We start from the raw sequence: 23,590 nt of genomic DNA on the forward strand, positions 1-23,590 counted from the left end.
CGCCCAGCACCCCAGCAGCTCCCCAGCAGCTCCCCGTCCCCTGCACGCCTCGCCCCACCTTAACCACACACCCCAATGGCCAAGCCCCAGGACCCTGGCGTTATCAGGAGCTGCGCTAGTCCCAACCTCCGGGCTCCGGAGTCTGTTGGCCAGTCCACATGGCCACTGTCCCCCGTCCTGTGCAGATCTTCCGGCTGACCTCACCCTGCATATGCCCAGCTGTCCATCCCGACCCAGACACCCCCAGGTCTCCCGTCCTCTTCCTCCATCCTACTTGCAAAATGCCAAGTGGAACCAGGCTCCACCAGGCTCCACCCGCCACGGGACTTTGCCTGCGCTGCTGGGCACGGCTGGAGACAGACGCCGGCCCGGATCTCGGATCTCAAGGCGAGTCTGCGCTGCCCAGCCGCAGGGAGGCTCTCAGCTCTGCCCCGTGGTCCCTCGGAAATGATGACTTCATGTGGCTTCTCTCCCCAGATGGCAGCACCTGGCCATCTTTGGCACGTGATCCTAGTTCTTGTCTTTCCAGAAAAGAAATGCTCCATCTTTTTTCTCATCATGACTGTTCCTTGCAAAGTCCTTTTTCTTCTGTGTGGGTCTCCGTCTTTGGTGTTGAATTTGTACCTCGAATGTTTTTCTCTTTCTCTTCTGTTCATGTTTCCGCCACCCCAGTGGAAGGGCCCTCATCAGATGATGCCGGACCCAGTGTCATTTCTCCCCGTCTTAGGAGCATTGAACAGAGCGGCCCGGCCTCCCTGAAACATGACCTTAGCCTCCACGACTCACACGGTCCTGGTCTTCCTCCCACCTTGTCCGGAGACCCTGTGCTGACCCCTCCCTTTCTTGCCCGTCTCTGAGCCTCTCCTCTCTCTTCTCGACTCCCCTCCCTCTCCCATCCTTGCCCCACTCCTGTCCTCCCCCTGCGTCCTCACGTTGATAAATGGCCCCTCATCCCATCACCACCTTGGGGTCAGCTCCCTCTTCAACTCTTCAGCTCTCCCCTGGCTGGCCGAGCTCCAACCACCTCACCTCTCTGCCGCGCCTGCCATGGGCCGGCACCAGTCTCCACAGGACCTTGGCATATGCCATTGTGTACTGCAACATTCTGCCTCCTCGACCTTCCCTCCTGGCCGCCCCCGCCGCAGAGAGGCCTCCCTGGCCTTCCTAATGAAAGTCGTCCTCAACAGCTGTTACTGTAGCTCCTGAACTCTATTTTCCTTCATAACTCATCGCTCCATAGGGCTGCACATTTACTGCGCTCACTATTTGTCTCTCCCAGCTGAACCCCCAGTGTATTCAACAGCGCCTGGCATACATCAATACTCCGTGTCTCTTTCCTTCCTGTGAAGGAAAAAAGGAGAGAGGGGAGAAAGACAGAAATATCACACTGGTATGTGGAAGGCCCCGGAAAGTTGGTTGACCTCAGCTTGACTCTCAGCTCATCCCCTTGGCATACTGCATCAGTCCTGTTGGTGATGTGACACGGCGATTACAAGCACGAGATTTAGAGTCTGACGGGTCCGAGTCCAAGTCCCAGCTTGACCGCTTCACGCTGTGTGGTCTTAGGCAAGAGACTCAGCCTCTCTGGGCCACATATGTTCATTCTGCCAATGTTTGCTGAGTGCCTGCTTTACAACATAAGCACCGTGTTGTGCCTGTCGTGAGGATTATGTAAGATAAAGAATTATGAGTCTTGGCACCAAGCCTGACTGATCACCAGTACTCAGTCCCCTGGTGTTATCAGTGCCTCACGTTTTGCCGTGATCTGTTCTCGTTGTCTGTTCATAGTCACCTGAGGTTTGCAACCACTGATCAGAAATTTATCCAGGACTGGGGGCACCTGGCTGGCTCCGTCAGGAGAGCGAGGGACTCTTGCTCGAGCCCTGCATTCAAGTAGTGATGACTAAATAAATAATAATAAACTTCAAAAAAATTTATCTAGGACCATGTTGGGGTTCTTCAGGGCCTTGGTTTTGTTACCTAGACATTGGGGAAGATTCCGGTGTATCGGCTCGTGGTCAGAGAATGTGGCCAGTACAATTCCAGGTTTGAGGAATCTGACATATCATCCAGAGCCTAGAACCTGCTTCATATTTGAGACTGTTTCCTGGGCATCAAAGGGTGTGTGTTCTGCCTTTATGAGATGCAAAGGTCACTAAATATCAGGTAAATCAAGCTCCGGCATGAAAACTTTATGTTCATTGCTGTGTTCCGGGGATCTAGCCACAGGCCGGGGCAGATCATACAGGCACAGTAAATACTTGCTGAATGAGTGGTAAGTAATCAATCAACCTTATCATCACTTCGATTCTCAATACCTTTGTACCTTTGAGTACTTTCTCCTACTTCACTGGCCCACGCCTGGAGAGTTAGGTGACAGGTTCCCACACTGCTGTATTTCTGACAACTTCCCAATTTACTGCTAACTGTTTTCGCTTCGCGTATTTTCATTCGATATGACCTAGTGCCGGAAGGTTTGGGGCTGTTACGTAATAACTGTAGTTATACCCCATGCCACGGCCCCTTTAACAAAACATGATCTGTACGACACGGTTTAATTATGTTATGTATTTATTATTTCAAAGGAACAACACAATGATAAACAAATTAAAACTTTTTAAAAAATGAGAAGTGAAAAAAAAAAAAAACGCCCAACGCAATAATAATAAAATCCAAAAGGCAGAAAAGTGCCTTTTTGGGGGTGCCTGGGTGGCTCAGTCATTAGGCATCTGCCTTCGGCTCAGGTCATGATCTCAGGGTCCTAGGATCGAGCCCCACATCGGGCTCTCTGCTCAGCAGGGAGCCTGCTTCCTCCTCTCTCTCTCTCTCTCTGCCTGCCTCTCTACCTACTTATGATCTTTCTCTCTGTGTCAAATAAATAAATAAAATATTTTGGAAAAAAAAAGTGTCTTTCAAAGATGGCGGAGAAGAAGTCCCCTCGCCTCTGGTGTCCCATCACCCTGCCCCTCCCCCGAGGCCAACACCACTAACACCATTTGGCCAGTTAGCTCCATTTGAAAACATTAATTTTTTCACGGAGGAGTTTAAAATACTTACACAAATTGTTATGTGTTTGACATGATGAGTCACCTTATTTTATGCTTTCTGGTTTTCCTGGATACTTTATCTTCTACATGAGTTGAGTTTGCTTTGTTCTGACCTCCTCCAAGCTTTGGAAGGCACACACCCCATTCTGTGTATCTCTGATGTTTCCCTTTAAAATTTTAAAAGCACCTTTTTAAAGATTTTACTTATTTATTTGAGAGGGAGAGAGAAAGAGAGAGCACAAGCAGGGGGAATGGCGAAGGGAAAGGGAGAAGCAGGTTCCCCACTGAGCAGGGAGCCCGGACACTGGGATCACAACCAGAGCAAGGCAGACACTCAGCTGACTGAGCCTCCCAGGTGCCCCTGAAAAATATTTTCAACTTGTATTTCTGGGTGCGAAGTCGAGAGTAATGTGCTAAGAGTCTCCCCAATTCAATTAAGAAGTCAAACAAATGCCTTCCTTCCTGCCCCCATCATCTGGGCCTTCATCAGCCCAGATGATGCTGATGAAATTGCAGGTACCGGTGGCCCTTACTGTTCACATCTGGCCCCATGATGGGCGGGGAGATTTCTGCACCTGTTAGGGCCTAACCGTGGCTCCTGAAAGGTTCTATGTTGAAGTCCTGGCTCCCAGGAGCTGAGAACGGGGTCATATCCGGAGGGAGGGACTTTACCTAAGTTAGAGGTCACTACAGTGGTCCCTCACCCCCAGAGACTGACGTCCTCCCAAAGAGAGGGAATTTGGACACAGACACGTCCAGATGGAAGATCGCACAAAGACAAGGAGAGAAGGACTCCAGGGAAAGGGGCACCCACGGAAACCAGCCCCGCCGGCCTCTCCATGCTGGTCTTCCGGCCTCCAGAGCAGGCCCCACGGCCTAGACACCGTGTTCGGACGTCTCCAGTGAATGAATCACCACCCGAGCAGCCCGCCCAAGGGGAACTCACGGAGGGGCTTCCCAACCTGGCTACCACCTGTGGGAGGTCTCTTCCTGTGGCTCGGTGGTCCCCAATCTGGGAAGATGGCCCCGGGCAAGGAGTGAACCCTGAAACAAGTAGACGGTCGACCATCGGACATCACGGTTTTGACCTGCGTGGTCCTTTATCTGTGGGTTTTTTTCAGTCAGTACAGTACGACGCTGTAAATGTATGTTCCTTGTGGCTCTCCTGATCACGTCTCCGCTTACTTTACAGTGAGAACCCGGCACGGAACACGGGAAAGCCCACACAGTCCGTCGTCGATCCTCTGGCTGACACTAGGCTATCAGTGCTTGAGCCGCTGGGAGGGTCCAAAGCTGAACATGGATTTCCGACCGCCTGCCCCCCTCCCCCGACATCGCTGGTCACCTGGACTGTGACAGCCTGTCGACACCTGGTCTCCCTGTTTACACATCCCCGCCCCCTACAATCCCCACTCCAGACGCCACCGAAACAGTCTCTTTAAACAGAATCATGTCACCCAGTTGCTTAAAACGCCTCTCAAGGCCCCACGAAACCTAGCCCCTGCCTTCCTCTCTGCGCCCACCTCCGACCCCCCCACCCCAGTCCTAATCACGCAAGCCTCCAGTGCCCCCAGAGCCTCTGCCCAGAGCCTGCCGGCCTCCTGGGCCACACCGGCCTCCACGACCTCTCCTCCCGACCTCAGGCATCCCCTCTCCCAGTGGAAGCTTCTTGGTCAGGAGCTCGGACCCTGGAACCAAGCTTCCCCGTCTGCAAAACAGGGACATGCAGTCCCTGGAGCCTCACTTGCCGCAGCGCGTCCCTGCAGCCCCTGGGAGCTTGGAGGGCCTGCGGAGAGATCCAGGGGAAGAAGGGTGTGCGGACTCAGGCTGGAGGAGCACTGGACTAAGAGCAGAGCCGGGATGGGTCTCTGTGGCTCCGAGTCCCCGACACCCAGACCTGGAGCAGCCGCCGCCAGCCTCTCTTAGCCCCTAGCCCCACGCGTGTCCTTCCCCCTGAATTCCTCCCCAGTCACAGGACAGACCCTGCTGGCAGGTGCCGTGAGCTGGCCCCTGAGTCTCACTCAACTTCGGACTCCCGCAACGGCAGCGCCGTCCTTCCTCCATGGGTCACGAAGAGAGAGCACTGCCGGCTAAGCTGTAACGCGATCAGCGCTTATCATGTGCATTTTACGTGCGGTTCAAAGCCTCTGCAAAGTCACCCCAGCACGTTCCAGGGAAAGAAAACCATATGCAAAATGAATGCGATATCGTCCTACCTCCAACGTGTCTTTGGAGTCCGGCTCTCCTGAATCGTGTCCGCATCAAGTTACTGGAGTCTGCATTCGTCACTGGATCCCGAGCTCCATGCGATTGGTCACTGATCACCGGTCCTTGATGGGGGGCCCTGCTGGGGCAGGATTTCCCAGGAACCCCCCACGACTGTCCCCAGAGCACCTCCAGAAGCCGCTACTCCTTTCCCTGTTCTCCACGTGCCGGCCATGGAAAGGACTCTCCTGCTCACCAAGTCCTCGCACCACTGTGTCCCTTCTGTGCCTTTAGAAACACCTTCGCCTTTTGTCCCCGTTTGAAAACACAGCACGGGGATTCCTGGGGGGCTCAATCAGTAAAGGGTCCACCTTCGGCTCAGGTCATGATCCAGGGGGCCTGGGATTGACCCCACTTCAGGGGGGTGGTTTCTGCTCACCGGGGAGGCTGCTTCTCCCTCTCCATCTGCTCTTCCCCCTGCTCGTGCTGCTTTCTCAAATAAATAGAATAGAATAGAATAAAGCAGACGTCTTTTCTGGAGCCGTTTAGGGCCACTAAATTGAGTAGAAAGTATAGAATGTTCCCATTACACCTCCAGGCAATCCCCCGCCTCTGCCAAGGTCAACACCTCTCCCCAGAGTGGTGTGTGTGTTTCACCCCGTGAGCCTACACAAACCCACCATCATCGCCCACGGCCAGAGTTTATGGTGGGGGTTCCCTTCAGTGTTGGACACTCCGTGGGTTTTGCAAACGTGAGTCACGACCCAGATGCACCCTGAGAGCATCACTCAGAGTGATTTCCCTGACCCAAACATGCACTCTGGTCTGTCTGTCCATCCCTCTCCCCGCCCTGCCTGACCCCCGGCACCCGTGGCCCTTGTTACCGTCCCCAGAGTTTTGTCTTTCCCAACCCAGCCCAGGGCTGGAATCACATAGCACTTGGCCTTTTCAGACTGGCTTCTTTTCGCGTACCATCACGTGGTTAAGTCTCCTTTATGTCTTTCTGCAGACTGAAAGCTCATTTACTGCTGGACGATAGTGTATTGTCTGGACGGACCACATCTGTCTCTTTATCCACTCACCTACTGCGGGGCACCTTGGCTATCTCCGAGTTTTGGCAATCCAGAATAAAGCTGCTAAAAACATCCCTGTGCGGGTTTTTGTGTGGACCTGAGTGTTCAGTGCATTTGGGTAAATATCTGGAAGTCTGATTGCCAGATCGCGTGGTTGAGAGAATGTTTGGTTTTATAAGAAATGGCCAGACTTGCTCCCACAGTGGCTGCACCATGTGGCATTCCCACCAGCAGGGACTGACCGTTCCTGTCTCCCCACATCTTCGCCAGCACTTAGTGTTGTCAGCATTTTGAATTTTGGCCGTTCTTGTAGGTGTGTGCTGGTGTCTTCCTGCTGTAGGGGTATTTGCAGTTCCTTAATGACATGATGTGGAACCTTTTCTTATATGCTATTTGCCACCTGGACGTCCTCTTTGGGGAAGTGTCTATTTGGGTCTGTTGCCCAATTTTTTTTTTTTTTAAAGATTTTATTTATTTATTTGACAGAGAGAGATCACAAGCAGGCAGAGAGGCAGGCAGAGAGAGAGGAGGAAGCAGGCTCCCTGCTGAGCAGAGAGCCCGATGCGGGCCTCGATCCCAGGACCCTGAGATCATGACCTGAGCAGAAGGCAGCGGCCTAACCCACTGAGCCACCCAGGCGCCCGCCCAATTTTTTAATTGGGTAGTTCTTTTTTTTTATTGTTGAGTTGGGTTTTTATTTTATTTTATTTATTTGAGAGAGAGAGCAAGCACACGTGAGCAGGGGGAGGCAGAGGGAAAAGCAGGCTCCCCACTGAGCAGGGACCCCGCTGCAGGGCTCGATCCCAGGACCCCAGGATCACTACCTGAGCTGAAGGCAGATGCTTAACTCACTGAGCCCACCAGGCACCCCCTAAGAGTGTTTCGCATGTTCTGGTTAACAATCTTTGATGAACTATGTCTTCTGCAACTAGCTTCTCCTATTCTATAGCTTGTCTCATTCTCCTGACGGGCACAAGTTTTTAATATTAATTAAGTCCAGCCCATCAATTACTTCTTTATGAATCATGCTGGAAAGTCAGTTCTACCTTTGGATGGTTTAATTACCTGAATCAGCAAATTCCCTTTTGGTTTCAGGAGAGTTGGGTTTTCTGTTACTTCACATTTATTTCTTTAAAATAGATTCTGGGCATAGCAGACAATAAACAACGGACAGCGTTACCTCTTTTAACATGATTTTTAGGATTTATAGATATATATTTTTCTCTTCAAAAGACTTTTCTCTTTGAAACAGACATTTGGTTTCGCAACTAAATTTTACAAAAATTTAGAGTTACGTCAGGACTTCCCCATTCGGGGGGTTTTGCTTTTACTACATCTCTGGGTGAGTTCAAATACTTTTTTTTTTCCTTTTTTTTAAGATTTTTTTTTCTTAATTTGACACAGAGAGACACAGTGAGAGAAGGAACACAAGGAGGGGGAGTGGGAGAGGAAGAGGCAGGTTTCCCCCTGAGCAGGGACCCGATGTAGGGCTCAAACCCAGGACCATGGGATTGGATCATGACCTGAGCCAAAGGCAGATGCTTAACAACTGAGCCACGCAGGCGCCCGACTTCAAATATTTTTTTTAAAATAATTAAAAAGGAGAAGAAAGAAACACAGTTGTATTTCAAACCCAAGCATTCTCAGAAACGCAATTCTACTGCGGTTCCCTTCCGAAAAGCCCCTTGGATGGTCATACGATCACTGGGTCATAGAGCTTTGTTGGGTCAGAATCACAGACCCTGTTTCTCTGTCTTCTGGCATTGAGGGCCTCACAGACTCTCGGGGCCAGGCCGACTTTCGTTCCTTTCTCGGAGACCTACGATGCTGCTGAGACGTATCCTTTGATGGTGCAGCTGTTCAGGATGAACGCAGGTTCGCGGGCTTTTAACATCTTCCATGGGACATGCTGTGCCATTGGACTGGTGGATGCAGACAGACCTACACCCGGAGCACCTTCCTCCTCACGCACACTGTGGACTGCGGCGTCCAGCCACCGGCTCCACTGGGTCATTGGGAACAGCGGGTGTCCTAGCCTGGAGGGATGTCTCAAGCATGTCCCCTGCACCCCTCACCCCCTCTGACCTCGTGGCAGTCCTGCTTTCCCACATGGGCTTCCATCCTCTCTCCGTGTTGGAGGATCTGTGCAATTCTCTCTTTTTTCCCCCAAGTACAAGGTGGCCCCTTCCCAGCCCAGCCTGGCTTTCTTACAGTGCTCTCCTCCTGCTTCCAGGAGGATCCCAGTGAAAACCTGCCTGAAAACCCCACCCAAATCCTACAGCATATTTCTCCAGCGTTCTTTTCTTTCTTTCAGTCTCCAGGATGTGACTGTCCCTGGTTTTGCAGAAAATTTTCAGAATCCCTATGACTTTTGGGGTATCTTTTAAAAGTTTCTTTTTTAAAGATTTTTATACATTTAGGGGTACCTGGGTGGCTCAGTTGTTAAGAGTCTGCCTTCGGCTCAGGTCACGATCCCAGGGAACTGGGATAGAGCCCTGATTTGGGCTCCCTTCTCTGTGGAAAGCCTGTTTCTCCCTCTCCTACTCCCCCTGCGTGTGTCCCCTCTCTCACTGTATCTCTCTGTCTGTCAAATAAATAAAATAACATAAAAATTTTATACATTTATATGAGAGAGTGTGAGAGAGAAAGAGCATGAGCAAGGAGGTTGGATGGCAAAAGGAGAAGCAGACTCCCTGCTGAGCAGAGAGCCCGATGCAGGACTCTATCCTAGGAACCCGGGATCACAACCTGAGCTGCAGGCAGACGCCTAACTGACTGAGCCACCTAGGCATCCCGTAATTTTATTATTTTTTAATAATTTCATTTTTATATTTATCATTAAACTTTTAAAAGGTTTTTTTTTTTTTTAGTTTATTGGGTTTTTAAAAATTTATTTGAGAGAGAGCGTGCAAACAGTGGGGAGGGGCAGGAGACCATCTCAAGCAGGCTCCATGCTGAGTGTGGAACCTGATGTGGGGCTCCATCTCGTAACCCTGAGATCATGACCTCAGCTGAAACCAAGGGTCTGATGCTCAACTGGCTGAGCACCCCCAGGCTCCCCTAAAGTTTATGATTATTATCTTTAGCAACCTCTGTACCAACATGGGTGCAGGTCTCACGACCCTGAGACTGAGAATTGCATGCTCTCCAGCTGAGCCAGCCAGGTGCCCCGTCCCTATGATGTTTCTCACATTATTTCAGACACACAGAATTGTAAAACTGTGAGAGAAGGAACACCTGTGGACCACCCACCCACAGTTCGTTTTCTCTTTACACACCTGAACAGCGGTACCGCCGGTCAGACCCTGCACCCCACTCTGCCCAGCGGGACGGGACTGAGTCCCCTTTCTGGCCCTGCTGTGGGAAGGCCCTTTCCTGGCGACGCGGCACCGCTCTGACAGTGAACATTGCTTCTGGCCAGAAAGCCAGAAAGCCCAGCACGGGAAGCCATCCATACGAGCCCCTCGAGGGAGGCTGCGGGGGTGAAAATCAGGACAAGGACACTTTTGCAACCCTCACAAGCAACCACTACCAGGATGTAGAACGCACCTCCCCAAACCCAGGAGGATGTGAAAAACAATTAATGAAAAGAGACAGAAAATCAATAAAGAGACGCATCAGAACCAACGTTGGCATGTTTTTAAAGCATTCAGCAAACCAAACACCAGTTGTCACAACAGCCATCCACGAGTCCCAGGCTGAGCTGGGGGGAGGTTCAGAGTTATGTCTGGTTCAAGCGGCAAACTCTTCAAAGCTTTTTTGGAATCCAGTTGATTGATTGATTGATTGATTGATTGATTTTTAATTCAGGCTCAAACACCATGCTGAGCCACCTTTTTTTGTTTTGTTTTGTTTTTAAAGATTTTATTTATTTATTTGACAGAGAGAAATTACAAGTACACTGAGAGGCAGGCAGAGAGAGAGAGAGAAGGAAGCAGGCTCCCTGCTGAGCAGAGAGCCCAACGAGGGACTCGATCCCAGGACCCTGAGATCATGACCTGAGCCAAAGGCAGCGGCTTAACCCACTGAGCCACCCAGGCGCCCCAATTTATTTATTTTTAAGATTTTATTTATTTAAAGGTCCTGGGTGGCTCAGTCGGTTCAGCCTCTGCCTTCGGCTCAGGTCATGATCCCCGGATCCTGGGCTCGAGCCCTGCATTGGGCTCTCTGCTCCGCGGGGAGCCTGCTTCTCCCTCTCCTACTCCCCCAGCTTGGGTTCCCTCTCTCACTGTGTGTCTCTCTCTCTCAAATAAATAAATATAATCTCTTAAACAAAGATTTTATTCATTTACTTGAGAGAGAGCATGAGCTGGGGGAGCAGTGGGCAGAGGGAGAGGGAGAAGCAGGCTCCCCGCTGAACTGAGAGCCCCGTGCAGGACTCGATCCCAGGACCCCAAGATCATGATCTGAGCCAAAGGCGGATGCTCAACTGACAGAGCCCCCCGCCCCCAGTTGACTTATAAACAGGAGGAGTCCCTCCTGGATTCTGGCGTTCGTCCTGGCTCCCCCCTTCCCGTCTCTTAGTGGTGGCCTCAGTGGGCTGCTGGGACAAGCTGCGTGAGGGGCCACTAGCTGGAGACCGCCGTCTATGTGACGTCTTCATGTGCCTTCTGATGTCCTGCCACCCCACCTCTCCACAGCACTCCCACAGTATCCTTGGGCCTTCAGTTTGCTTTTTGCTGCCAAGGCCCACATCTGGGTCCCATGCCCTGACTGGGAGTCCCCACCGTCTCCAGCTCTGGGTCCTGCCCATGGCGGGGGCTTCATGACTTCACCTCTGGATCAAAACAGACTCTCCATGTCGCAGTGGACAGAAACAGCCCTCGAACTGGTTGGTGGAACCAAAACCTTGACGGGCTGATCAGGCTTCAGCCTTCAAGACGATTTCCCTCCATCTCTTGGTTCTTCGTCCCTGACTGACTCTGCTCTGCGGCAGGTAAGCCCTCCCCTGTGGGGATGCTAGGCCACCAGCAACAGCAGGGCCTGCCGGGACAGAGACAGAGCTCCTCCCACCACAGGCTGACAACCACCCAAGCCAGAAATGACTGTGGTGGGACTGGCTTGCATCCTGCAGCCATCACCCAGTGAAACACTAGTCAGACTTGGAGGCTGGAGTGCCAGAGCGCCCGCATTCATCAGTCCTGGGGGGAACCCCTGAGAGATGGGAGAGAGAAGCAGGCTCCCCACTGAGCAGGGAGCCCGACAGGGAGGGGCTGGTTCCTGGACCCTGAGATCAAGACCTGAGCCGAAGGCAGACACTTAACCTTAACCATGAGCCCCCCCGCCCCCCCCCCCCGTGTCCCCAGGAGGAGGGCTTTTTGGACAAGAACTGACAGCACGAATGAGCGGAAGGTGAGGGACCACCAGCGTCCTCTTAGTTTCCTCCCGGAAAGGCCCCTCCTCCTGGGCCCACTGGGATCGAGGGGGCCACTGCAGGCCCAGGAGCCCACCTCGGGTTACAGAGCGCTTCTCACAGGGCCCATGGCTCCCGCGCAACCCACCCCCCAGGCCTGTCGTCACCCTGGTCTTCAGGCCCTGGAAGCCACAGGGACCCCAAGGCAGAAAGGCATGGGGGTTGCACTGAGTCACAAAGCCTGGGAGGAGCCTCAGGGGTGCCGAGAGCAGCAGGTGCGTGCGGGGAAGGAGGAAGAGCAGGCTGACCTCAGGCCACTTCCTCCATGTTGAGCTCCCCACCCCCTGGGGGGCCAGGCCCGTCCACCTCCACCTCCTCCTCGCCGGCCTCTCTCCCTTATCTCTCCCTGCCGGCCTCTGCCGCGCCTGCTCCCCAACCTTTGTACCTTGCTCTGGGCTCGCTGTTCTTTTCCTGGACCTGGGAGTCAGGCCTCACTTTCACTCGGGGCCTGCCGCCTCGCAGCAGCCGCCTCACCATGTGCACGGGGAAGTGCTCCCGCTTCGTGGGGCTCTCCCTCATCCCCCTCTCCCTGGTCTGCATCGTGGCCAACGCCCTCTTGCTGGTGCCTCAGGGCAAGACCACCTGGACGGACACCACCCACCTCAGTTTGCAAGTCTGGCTCATGGCAGGCTTCCTCGGCGGGGGCCTGATGGTGAGCGGGCAGTGGGGGAGGTGGTTCCCGAGCAAGGGAGGGGGAGGGGACCTGGAGCCTCCCTGGCCGCCCCCAGATCCTGAGCACCTGGGAGCTCAGCACCTGAGCTGAACCCGGCGGTGGCGGGGGGTGGGGGGGGGGGGGGGGGGGGGGGGAGAAGGAAGGCAGGAGGGCAGCCCCGCTTCTGGGGACGAGGGGAGGGAGGCTGTCCTGCCTGTCTCCCAGCCCCACCGGCTGCAGATACTAGCACACATTACCAACGAGGGCAGAGGGAACAGCTGGCTGTGTGGGTGTCCATCAGGCCAAGATGATGCGGCTGAGGAGGGGGAGGGTAGGGACACAGGAGCCAGGGGCAGGTCACAGTTCCGTCATCCCACCTGTCACCTCTATGTCCCCTCACTCTAGGACCATCCCGAGAGCTCGGGGCAACCTGGGGTAGGGACCCCAGAACCTTCCAGAGACTGATCTGTCAGAAGTTGGGGGAGGGGAGATGACTCTCTGGACCTCCTCATCCCCATCCTCCCACCCCTCCCTGTTGGGGGGAACTTCTGGAAGGTCAGGATAGGTTAACAGCAGTCATGGGGTGAAGACTACAGACCTGCCCAGCAGGGTTCCTCACTCCTCATGTCAAAGTCTCCCCGGGACAGATGAGGGTCCCCGGGACAGGGCTCACCAACCTTTGCCTCTTTCTCTGACCACACTGCTCCGTACACCCTCCCCCGATGTCACAGTGCACCCCTCTCCAGCCCTGCCAACCCCACCTCCCTGCAATCTAACCCATGTGCCTCCATGGTGAGCCCCCCAAGACACCTAGCATACCACCTCACCCAGGCTCATTCCCAGATGCACTCTTCCCACCTCCAAGCCCTGAGCCGCCCACAAGGTTCCTGCCATCCCGCCCCCTCCCCGACAGGCCATGTCCCTGCGTTCCCTGGAGCTGGGTTCCTGCTGCCCAGATCACAGGATCACAGAAAACGAGAATGGGACTGCCTGTTTCACTGGCTCCCAAGGGTGGGGGGTAACTGCCCTGTTCAGTGCCCTATACCTGCAGACACTCGATTAACCCTCCATGAGCAACGTAAACAAATGAGCAGGATGGGCATAGGTGCCACCAAGGAAACAAAGCTGCACGCTGTGGGGGGGGGGCACGGTTTATAGGATTTTCTTTCTTTCTTTCTTTCTTTCTTTTTTTAACATTATCTTCTATCCCCTTTGAATTTCACTTGTAGGCAAGAGAGTATACTTTTTTATGATTTTATTTATTTATTTGACAAACAGAGATCACAAGTAGGCAGAGAGGCAGGCAGAGAGAGAGAGGAGGAAGCAGGCTCCCCGCGGAACAGAGAGCCTGATGCGGGGCTTGATCTCAGGACCCTGGGATCATGACCTGAGCCAAAGGCAGAGGCTTTAACCCACTGAGCCACGAGGTGCCCCAAGAGAGTATACTTTTTTAAAAAAAAGATTGTATTTATTTATTTGAGAGAGAGAGCATGAACAGGGGAAGAGGGAGAGGGAGAAGCAGACTCCCCACTGAGCAGGGAGCCCGACGCAGGGCTCGATCCCAGGACCCTGAGATCATGACCTGAGCTGAAGGCAGAGGCTTAACCCACTGAGCCACCCAGGCGCCCCAAGAGTATACTTTTCATTTGTTTTAAGTAAACTCTGTGCCTCACATGGGGCTCAATCTCAGAACCCCAAGATCAAGAATCATGTGCTCTACTGACTGAGCCGGTCAGCCTCCGTTATAGCATTTGCAAGGCCTCGATAAGGCGAGATCTGAAATGAACCCCACAAGAGAAAACAAAGGACCCCGCACGGCAGACAGGGGCTGGCAAGGGCACAGGCCAGGCTCGCATATCCGGGGATCATATGGGTGTCCGGGCTTCAGTGAGATGAGATCCAAGGTGGGCACCGGCCAGACCCTGTACACCCTTGTGAGGAATCTGAATTTTATCATAAGGACAACAGCAAACTACTGAAGGACCTTTTACCTTCTTTTGAGCGTTTGAACTTGTAAGTCACACGGAGAAGTGCCCAGTGAATGTTCACAAAGTGAACCCCCCACGGACCCAGCACGCAGACCAAGATACCAGTCATTACCAGAATCCCAGACAGGCCTCCCATGCCGGGCTCGACACCCGCGAGAGTCCCCAACCCACTGATTTCTAACCCCGTAGGCTAGTTTTGCCTGTTCAGCACGTTATATAAATGAAGTTGTCCGGTATAATAATTTTGTGTCTGGCTTCTCTAGCTCCATGCATGTTTGTGATTTCACTGGTATCATTATGTAGACATGTAGTCTATTATTTCCGGCGCATTCCGGTGTGTGAATAGACCACTATTAACTTAAACATCCTACCGGCGATGGATGTTTAGATAGGCCCCAACTTGGGTTTATTACAAATAAGTCTGCTCTAGACACTCCTATAAATGTCTTCAGGTGAAATTCTATTTGCGTGGCTGTTGGATGGATACTCGGGGGTGAACTCCTGGTTCTTTAGGAGTCCGAGCGTTCAGTACTGATAGATATTGCCACAGAATTCTCCAAAGCTCTAATCCCAAGTTCATCCCCACCAGCAAAGTAGGAGAGTTCTAGATGCTCCATACCCTGCTGGGTTTAGGGCGTCCCACAGGCTGCCGTGTGGCATGAGAGCTGGAGGTGAGCCAGTGACCTAAGAGCCCACATAGGCCACTGTGGTTGGCCAGGGGAGTTGACAGTGGCCAAGAACCAGCCAGGCACCAAAGAAGCAGTTTCAAGCTATGAACTCAGTGTTTCATTCTGTGTTTACCATGACCCTTCTCTTGGCGCAGAATAGATGGTGCAGAGCAAGACAGAGGAGCTTGTACGACGAAAGGAGCTTAAATACTTTTAGTAAGAAAACGGAAATCTCGGGCACCTGTGGGGGCTCAGTGGGTTAAGCCTCTGCCTTCAGCTCAGGTCATGGTCTCAGGGTCCTGGGATCGAGTCCCGTGTCAGGCTCTCTCCTCGGCGGGGACCCTGCTTCCCCCTCTCTCTCTGCCTACCTCTCTGCCTACTTGTGATCTCTGTGTGTATGTGTGTCGAATAAATAAATAAAATCTTAAAAAAAAAGAAAAAGAAAATAGAAATCTCAAAGAGGTAGGTCATTTGAAAACTGGTCAATCCCAAAGGCAATTCTAGGTGTCTTTGGATCCTGGAGCTTCCCAGGTAAGAGAGAGCAAGGCACCAGGGCCAGCGGTGGTTCTAGACCTGCGGGGACACTTGGAGGCAGGGAGAGGGAGCATCCGGCAGAACTCCAGTTCAGTTCTGCAGGTGTTTCGGTGAGGTCAGGATGAGTGAGACAACAGAATCAAAACTCCCGGCCCCACCCTTAGGGAGGAATGAAATGCTGCCTAGTGCACTCTGTGCACACAGGGAGGCAAAGATCAAGACAGCTGTGGAATCCCAGAGATGGGCGATAGGCAAAGAACCTGGGGTTGTGCAAGAGATCAAGGCTAGAGCCAAAGCGAGGAGCCTTGCTTGCCTTCCTAGAGCTCAGTCTTCGGTTTTTTTAAGACTTTATTTATTTATTATTTGAGAGAGAGAGGGTGTGTGTGTGTGCATGCGTGTGGGTTGTGGGAGGATAGGGGGAGAAGGAGACAACGAATCCCAAGCAGCAACTACACTGAGCACTGAGCCCGACATGGGGCTCGAACGCACGCCCCTGAGATCATGACCTGAGCTGAAATCAAGAGTCGAACAGTTCCCCCCAACGGAGCCATCCAGGCGCCCCTCCCAGAGCTCAGTCTTAATGGGCTCCCGTCTGAGGAGACCCTGAAGGCTTTGGGCAGAGAAAAGTCCTGGTTGAAATTTAAGTTCACTCTGGTGGGAGCGATGTAGGATGGGGTGTTCAGCACGGGGCCAACATAGACGTCTTGTAGAGAGGCTGAGAACGTCATCCTTGTGGGAGGTGATCTGGTGCTGGACCATGCAGGCAAATGGACAGACAGATTTGAGAACCATTAAAGGAGAAATTGAGAAGACTTGAGGTCTGGCTTGGGTATGAAGGATTCCAGTTTTCTGGTGAGGGTGACCTGAAAAATATTTCCACTGACGGGGACAAATAAGGTCACAGGGAGGTGAATTTGGGGAACTTTGGCAGACTTGCCAGCTCAGTAGGAGGCTGCCTGGTTTAGGCTAAAACCAAGACAGTGAAAGGAACACACCCTTCAGCAAGTAGATTTGAATCTGAGGCTGAGGACTGCCCCCAGGGGACAGCGGGTGCCCTGAAAGGGACGGGCTGCGGGAGGAGGGCCACAGAGAGGAAGAAGGACAAAAAGGACCAGGGTTGGACCTTGGGGGTCCCTACGCTTCCCATCAGAGCATTCACTACCACCGTCCTCCGCCCTCCACCAGACACTCCAACGCCAAGGTTTCTCCTGCTGCCCAGGGGATTTATAGTTATGGATCTAGTCTTGATCTCTGGTCCCCCTGGTACGCACAGCTCTGGGAGGTGGATAGGAAGACCCAGAGAGATGAATCCATTCATATAGTGTGAAGTGAGCCCAGGGGGTGGGGGGCTTAACCCCAGACCCCCTGACTCCTGCTCAAATGGGAACCTACTAGGCACCAAAGTCTGTGGCAGATATCGTGACATTGGGCCCCGCCTTCCCGGAGGCTGCGGTGTGAACCCAGAGAAGTAGGCGCGGACATAATGGTAAAGGTAGAACCCCAGCGCCCTCTGGGAGCAGTGGAGATAAGGTCTTCCTGTGGTCCAAAGGGCTGAGGGCACCCCGGGCGGTTCCAGGGGGAGATGAGCACCGATGTGTGCACGGATGCCTGGAAGGGGGAGGGCAGGGGCCGCGCGGTCAAACTGACCTTCCTCCGCAGGTGCTGTGTCCCGGCATCTCAGCGGTTCGCGCGGGGGGCAAGGGCTGCTGCGGTGCGGGCTGCTGCGGAAATCGCTGCAGGGTAAGATCCAAACGGGGGCGGGGCCCGGGGCTGGGTCTCCGAACCGGCCTTCGCAGAGCCACCCCTGAAGTCGCGGGAGCTCCCCCGCAGGGTCCCAGCTGCGCTTCGCCCCTCCCCGCCCCCGCTCCCACCGGCCTCAGCCTCAACGGGCCTGCAAAGGGGACCGGGGCCCCCACGAGCGCCCGCGGCCTCTGGCTCGTTGGGGCAGCTCCGGGCCGGCCGTCGGCTTGGGCCTGGAGCCCAGCGAGGTAAGGCGCGCGCACGCGGGGGCAGCGGCCCGGCTCACCCGCGCTCGCACTGCGCCCCCAGATGCTGCGTTCCGTCTTCTCCTCGGCATTCGGGGTACTGGGGGCGATCTACTGCCTCTCGGTGTCGGGAGCCGGGCTCCGAATTGGACCCAAGTGCTTAATGGACCGCCACTGGGACTACCACTTCCAGGACACCGAGTAAGGCTCGGCGCGCCTCCGCCCCTGCGTTTGCCACCTGTCGGGAGCCCGGGAGCCCGGGAACCCCGGAACGCGGCGCGCCTTTGCCGGGGCCACCTCCACGTGGCCCGAACCCCTTTGGCGCCCGCGCCGGGCTGGGGGGGCGGGCGCTCCGGGTGCCCGCCCCCTCTCACGTGACCCCGCTCCGGCCCCGGCCGTAGAGGCTCCTACTTGCAGAACCGCACCATGTGGGATCTGTGCGAGGAGCCGCCCGGCGTGGTGTCCTGGAACGTGACGCTCTTTTCGCTGCTGGTGGCCGCCTCGTGCCTGGAGATCGTGCTGTGCGGGGTGCAGCTGGTGAACGCTGCCCTCGGCGTCTTCTGCGGCGACTGCAGGAAGAAGGTGGGGCGGCGGGGGCTGGGGCTGGGGCTGGAGCGGGGCTCCGCTGGCGGCCTGGCAGCGCCCTCACGGCCTTATTCCCGCAGGGCTCCCCGAGCTGAGGCTGCGCTGACCGCCCTGCTCGCTCCTGGACGCCCGCCTGACCCACCCCGCCCTGGAAATAAACCTTTGAACTCTCTTGCGCGTCTCAGATGGGGGGTCCCGTCCACGCAGGAGCGCTTCAAGGCCTCCAGACACGCAGGAGCGCTCCAAGGCCTCCAGACACGCAGGGCCTCGGGGGCGCCCCGGTGTGGGACCCCTGCACGTTTCAGCGGCTGGTCCCTGAGCTGTGAGCATGAGCTCGAATCCAGCGGTAGACGAGACAGGCGGGCTCTATGCGCTCAAGAATTGAGCAACACAGGGGTCTAGGACGGGCACTTTTTTTTTTTTTTTTTTAAGGAAATAGATTACTTCACTTTTTAGAAAAACGCGCTGGTAATGGGATAGGTATAGGCCACTGAAGGGACTTCTTAAGATAAGATGAAGTCTGAGAAAGGAAAATTGGCCCCGCAATCTGGTGAGTGGGTTAGCCAGCTGGGTCGCTGGGAGGTTCCAGGTCGAGCCCCAAGGACAAAGGGGGAAGTCTCAGGTGGAAATCCGTACATGGAAAAGCCACTCTTTACTTTTGTAGGGAAAGGAAGGAAACTGTGGAAAAGACAAATGAGCTTAAACTCTAGAAAATGAGGCCTTGAGATGTTCTAGCTTCATCATCTCCTGATTTGGTAGAAGTTTCTCAAGCTGAGGTCCCTAGTAGTTCAGAAAGGAAACAGCCTGAGCTCCTAATGACAACCAGGTGTCCGCAGGCACCCTCAGGAGGCCGAGGACTCCCCGCACTTGGGTGCAAAAGTGTGTTTAAGGGCATTTTCCAAGGTTATGGGTCCAAAACTTTCAGTGGCATTTGGGGACTCCTGAGCCCCAAGCCGAATTTGGGACTGGCCGTGTCTCAGGCTGGGAGGAGGAGTGGGGAGACGCAGTTTCCTACCCATGAAGCAAGCAAGACCAGAGCCAAGACAGAGAAGCTTTAATAGTGAGCGGTGGGACTGGCCCCCGGGGGCCGGGGCCCTGGTTAACTGCTGCAGCAGAAAAAGCGCACATCGTTGAGCGCGGTGTCGTCCAGGAGGCCCCTCGGCTGCTCCACCTTGGTCTGCAAACCGCACATGCCTTTGGGGCAGGCCTTACTCCACTCTCCAAAGTCACCCCAGGCCAGGCCTGACCCCTCCAGCTCCGTGCCGTCAGAGCAGCGGAAGCGCACGTTGTTGGCCGCCGTGTTGTCCCCCCGGGTCTCCGGATCCTCCACACGCAGTGAGAAAGCCACGAGGAAGCCATCCCCTGGACACCACAGGGGCTCACTCCACACGCCCCACCTGCGAGGGAAGGGGAGAAGCTCTACCTCTGGGTCCTCCCCCCACCCCCTTCCCGACCCAGCTTTGCCGTCTCCTCAGGGGGTGCTGCACGACCCGAGTGAGTGGGGTCTTGTCACCTGACCTCCGCCAAGGGGCGGAGGGGAGTTCTCCACCCACTCCCCAGGTCTAAGCTGCCCCACAGCCCTGGAGGAAGCTTTTAGCGCGGTGGGTGGGTGTGTAACAGGGTAAGGGGCATATCCGCATCCTGGGGTCCCTTGGACCCTGTTCCGCACCTTCCAGACTGGGACTGCACCACGTGCTTGTTGCGCTCTGCGTTCCCCCGCGAGCAGTGCAGTCGGATCCCGTTCAAAGCAGTGTCATCACCAGGAATGCCTTGGGGGGGCTCCTCCTGGGTAGGGCGATCGGATGGGTAAGGACCAGTTAAAAGACTGTTATGCTGTGTTCCCCGCACGGGGTCGTGCATCTCCCTCCTCAGAGACCTAGGCCTGAACCCCCACCTTGAGCGAGAACCCGCTGGCGAAGAATCCATCAGGACACATCTCGGGCCAGGCCCAGTCACCCCAAGGACCCCCGTTGGTCACGTCGATGACTGATGCGTAGTCGCTCAGATGGTCTGCTGGTGCGTGTCCCCAGCAGGTGGCCCATAGCAGCAGCAGCAGCTGGGCTCCTGGCCCCCTCTCCATCCTGCAGCCTCTGTGAGCCTGGCCCCTTACGCAGATTTATACCATCTCTGCTCCTCTGAAGGCTCTGATTACGGAAGGGCCCCCTGGATTAAGTGACACCCGAAACTAATCCGTTCCGGGAACCTTGCACACTCCACCTCTGCTCAAGGAGACAGAGGCTTCCAGCACCGGAGAAGAGGAGAAGGGGCCCAGAGAACTGACCAACAGTTGAATGAACCCCACCCCCCCACTGAGCATTTACTGCAGGCTCGTTCTGGTTCTGTTCTGCTGGCGTTGTTACTCAATCCTCACGGCGGGTGTGGGAGGGGGGATTACTCTTTCTACTCCGCAGATGGTGGAAATGGGGCTTAGAGATGGCAAGTGACGTGCCTAAGATCAACGTCAGCAAGCTGGGAAATGCTCCAACTCTGGGAAGTGGAGAGACCCTCCGTCTGGGAATGGAAGGGATGTTCTGATATGCTGGAGAGGATGCATAACCAGCAACCTTAGAGACCTCCAGGATTGGAGGGAGCATTAGAGGGAGAGATGGGGCAAGAATCCAGAAACTGTGCGAGCTAGAAAGGACCTCCTTAGTGATTGCAACCCTGAGTCCCAGAGAATCTGGGGTACCCCTTTCCCTAAGAAGAAAACATACACAGACAGGAACAATTCTAGGAAGTTTATGGACAGGGGATTAAGAACCCCTAAGAACAAGAGATGCTGTTTTTTGGTTGTGTGTGTGTGTGTGTGTGAGAGAGAGAGAGAGATTGACTTATCTATTTGACACAGAGGGAGAGCAGAAGCAGGGGGAGCAGCAGGCTGAGGGAAAAGAAGCAGGCTCAGGCTCCCTGTGGAGCAGGGAGCCCCACGTGAGACTCAACCCCAGGACTCTGAGGTCATAACCGGAGCCTAAGGCAGATCCTTAACGGACTGAGGCACAAAGGCACCCCAAGAGATGCTGTTTCTGACATCACTTCCTGGGTCCTTCCCCTGAGTGTTTTCCTAGCTATGACCACCAGGTGGACTCCTATTTGGGGAAGAAACAAAAAAGGCTCATGTGTCATGGGGTACACCACCCGATTTGCCTGCTCTCCACACTTTCCTGTGTTTATTCAATACATATTTATATAGCAATAATGTATTTTGGCCTAGCACTATTCTAAGTGCTGCAAATAGAACAGCAACCAGGAAAAACAAGGCTCCTGTCTTCATCGGAGCCCACATCTGCATGGGGGAGATGTGATACATTTTCCACAGGACCTGGAGCTGTGTGAAGGCTCTTTCATCTTCTTGAGGCTTAGGACAGGGCCTGGATGCAGAAATAGTTCATAAAGTTTGGTTTGAAGTATAATGTGGGGGGCGTGCTTGCCTGGCTCAGTCCATAGAGCATACTACTCCTGACCTTCAGGTCATGAGTTCAAGCCCTATGTTGGGCGGAGAGATTACTTAAAAAAAAAAAAAAAAAAAAAAAATCACACACTCAAAAAAATGAGTAATGGGAGAGCCGGAACCAATCTGGGGTTTAACAGAAACTAAGCCGCAAAAATGTAAACGTATAAAACATCCAGATGGAGACAGGTCCCCTGGAGACAGTCTTGTGAATTTAGAAGGGGGTACTTCCTGGACCCCAGGTGCCCTGCGTTTGAACTTCATAGGGAAAGATTTATGGAGCAATTGTGGTAAGATTTTCCATGTACAGTGTTTGCACATAGGTTACCATTTAATCCTCAGGTGAGATCGACAAAGTACCTATTATTGTCCTCAATTTACAGTGGCGAGAATTCAAGCCCAGAGCTAATGTAGGGCCCGCGCCATGGCTCAGTGGGGGAGCTGGTTCGACCCCAGGCCCCCGCCGCCATCCTCTTCGTGGGTGAATCCCCGTACTCCTTTTCATCCGGTCCTTCCCCGCGGGGATGCTGCCCTCTGGGGCAAAGGGCACAGGGGAAGGGGACTTAGTGGGTTAATTATTAACCCTTAGCAACTTAGGGCACCGGAGGCTTCTACCGAGACGCAGGGACAAGGGGTGGCTTGGGCTGGAAAGGGGGCGATGGCCCCGGCAGCAGACGTCGGGGTCGCGTTGCTTCGGCTGGCCTCGCTGCGCTGGGTCCGCCACGCGATTCCTCTCGCGCTCCTCTTGCTGCTGCTGCTTTCTGTGTGCGCTTGGAGCTCGCGTGAGTGCTCGCCGCCCTCCTCGGCTCGGTGAGGAACCGGGAAGCCAAACGCTGGGGACCTAAGCCCCCTCTCCGAGCCCTCAGCGCTCTGCCTCGCCCCTCCCCAGGCGCCCCCCCAGGCTGCGGATCCGGGACGCAGCCGTGCATTCCCGAGGGCACGCCGCCGGTCCAGGTATGCCCGGATAGGGCTGGGGTCGGGAGCTCCGGGTGAGACCCCGATCGCGGGCACGGGGCCGGGCTGAGGATCGGGTGACCGGCGGGTCCTGCGCCTTGGCTCCCCTCTCCCGTCCACAGCCGAGTGCGGCAGGAGAGACGCCAGCCAGGGGGCTGCTGGGCGAAGGAGACCCAGCGGGCTAGGGGTTCTGTTCCCGCCCCCTTCTGCGCGTGTCTACCCCCAGGTCGCGCGACAGTCAGGTTCCCTGGAGGCCCCCGAGTGGGAAGAGCCTCCGTGTGGGGGCCCCCAGGGCGTGCTGGGCCACGTGATGGGGCCGTTCCGCGCCAGCCTGGACTCCGAAGGGGACCTGGCTTTGTCTCAGTACCTAGCCGGATGGAGGGCGCTGGTCAGGTGAGCACTCTCGCACCCCCCACCCGGCGCCGCCTCCCGGAGCTCCCCCGCCCCCTCTCCAACCACCGCGCTCTGCCTGCCACCGAACACGCAGGTTCCTAAGTCCCCTCGGCTCCATCTTCGCCTTCGCCACGAGCGAGGCCTACGCCAAAGTGACAGCCCTCGAGGCTCGAGTGCACGGCCCGGAGGCGGCGCACTACTCGTCGCTGCTGGCCATGGCGGCGTGGGAGCGGCAGGAGGGACGGCTGGAGCGCCCCGGCGTCGCCCCGCGAGACACCGCCAGCTCCTCGGGCTCCCGGATCCTGCTCTTGCTGCACCGAGCGCTGCGCTGGTCCCAGCTCTGCCTCCACCGGGTGGCGACCGGGACGCTCGGAGGCCCGGACGCCGGCGTGCAGTGCAGCGACGCGTACCGCACGGCCCTGGGCCCGCACCACCCCTGGGTGGTCCGCCAGGCCGCCCGCCTCGCGTTCCTCGCTTTCCCGGGTCGCGGCCGCTGGCTGGAGCTCGCGTGCCCGGGCGCCGGGGAGGCGGAGGCGCGGGCCGCGCTGGTCCAGGTGGCGGGCACCCTGGAAGATGTCTACAACCGCACCCAGGGCCTGCTGGCCGAGTGCAGCCTACTCCAGCTGGCCTGAAGCCCCCTGCGGG

At 55.4% G+C, this 23,590-nt stretch overlaps 3 protein-coding genes across 3 annotated transcripts; 2 read left to right on the forward strand and 1 right to left on the reverse strand.

Moving 5' to 3' along the window:
* Window positions 1–12,101: 12,101 nt before the first annotated feature.
* On the forward strand, window positions 12,102–18,322 carry TM4SF5 (transmembrane 4 L six family member 5). Its single transcript, XM_059378504.1, has 5 exons — window positions 12,102–12,390; window positions 17,240–17,320; window positions 17,630–17,766; window positions 17,967–18,147; window positions 18,231–18,322. The coding sequence occupies exons 1-5, from the start codon at window positions 12,214–12,216 to the stop codon at window positions 18,243–18,245; spliced, it is 591 nt and encodes a 196-aa protein (XP_059234487.1). The 5' UTR covers window positions 12,102–12,213; the 3' UTR covers window positions 18,246–18,322.
* An 865-nt stretch (window positions 18,323–19,187) lies between these two features.
* Window positions 19,188–21,650, reverse strand: VMO1 (vitelline membrane outer layer 1 homolog). The gene is made up of 3 exons (XM_059378953.1): window positions 20,045–21,650; window positions 19,820–19,935; window positions 19,188–19,547 (listed from the first exon to the last, which is right to left on the reverse strand). Exons 1-3 carry the CDS (start codon window positions 20,228–20,230, stop codon window positions 19,250–19,252), a joined length of 600 nt encoding a protein of 199 aa, XP_059234936.1. The 5' UTR covers window positions 20,231–21,650; the 3' UTR covers window positions 19,188–19,249.
* A 476-nt stretch (window positions 21,651–22,126) lies between these two features.
* Window positions 22,127–23,590, forward strand: GLTPD2 (glycolipid transfer protein domain containing 2). Its single transcript, XM_059378952.1, has 4 exons — window positions 22,127–22,380; window positions 22,488–22,552; window positions 22,779–22,945; window positions 23,040–23,590. Exons 1-4 carry the CDS (start codon window positions 22,257–22,259, stop codon window positions 23,575–23,577), a joined length of 894 nt encoding a protein of 297 aa, XP_059234935.1. The 5' UTR covers window positions 22,127–22,256; the 3' UTR covers window positions 23,578–23,590.

The sequence above is a fragment of the Mustela nigripes genome, chromosome 16 (assembly GCF_022355385.1).
Source record: "Mustela nigripes isolate SB6536 chromosome 16, MUSNIG.SB6536, whole genome shotgun sequence".
In the NCBI taxonomy this organism is placed as follows: domain Eukaryota; kingdom Metazoa; phylum Chordata; class Mammalia; order Carnivora; family Mustelidae; genus Mustela; species Mustela nigripes.

Coding starts and splice junctions, on each gene's coding strand:
- TM4SF5 (XM_059378504.1), top strand. CDS start 12,214: ATGTGCACGGGGAAGTGCTCCCGCTTCGTGGGGCTCTCCCTCATCCCC. Junction 12,391..17,239: donor TCCTCGGCGGGGGCCTGATG/GTGAGCGGGCAG, acceptor CTTCCTCCGCAG/GTGCTGTGTCCCGGCATCTC. Junction 17,321..17,629: donor GCTGCGGAAATCGCTGCAGG/GTAAGATCCAAA, acceptor CTGCGCCCCCAG/ATGCTGCGTTCCGTCTTCTC.
- VMO1 (XM_059378953.1), bottom strand. CDS start 20,230: ATGGAGAGGGGGCCAGGAGCCCAGCTGCTGCTGCTGCTATGGGCCACC. Junction 19,936..20,044: donor CCAGCGGGTTCTCGCTCAAG/GTGGGGGTTCAG, acceptor CGCCCTACCCAG/GAGGAGCCCCCCCAAGGCAT. Junction 19,548..19,819: donor GTGCAGTCCCAGTCTGGAAG/GTGCGGAACAGG, acceptor CTTCCCTCGCAG/GTGGGGCGTGTGGAGTGAGC.
- GLTPD2 (XM_059378952.1), top strand. CDS start 22,257: ATGGCCCCGGCAGCAGACGTCGGGGTCGCGTTGCTTCGGCTGGCCTCG. Junction 22,553..22,778: donor AGGGCACGCCGCCGGTCCAG/GTATGCCCGGAT, acceptor GTCTACCCCCAG/GTCGCGCGACAGTCAGGTTC. Junction 22,946..23,039: donor GGATGGAGGGCGCTGGTCAG/GTGAGCACTCTC, acceptor CCGAACACGCAG/GTTCCTAAGTCCCCTCGGCT.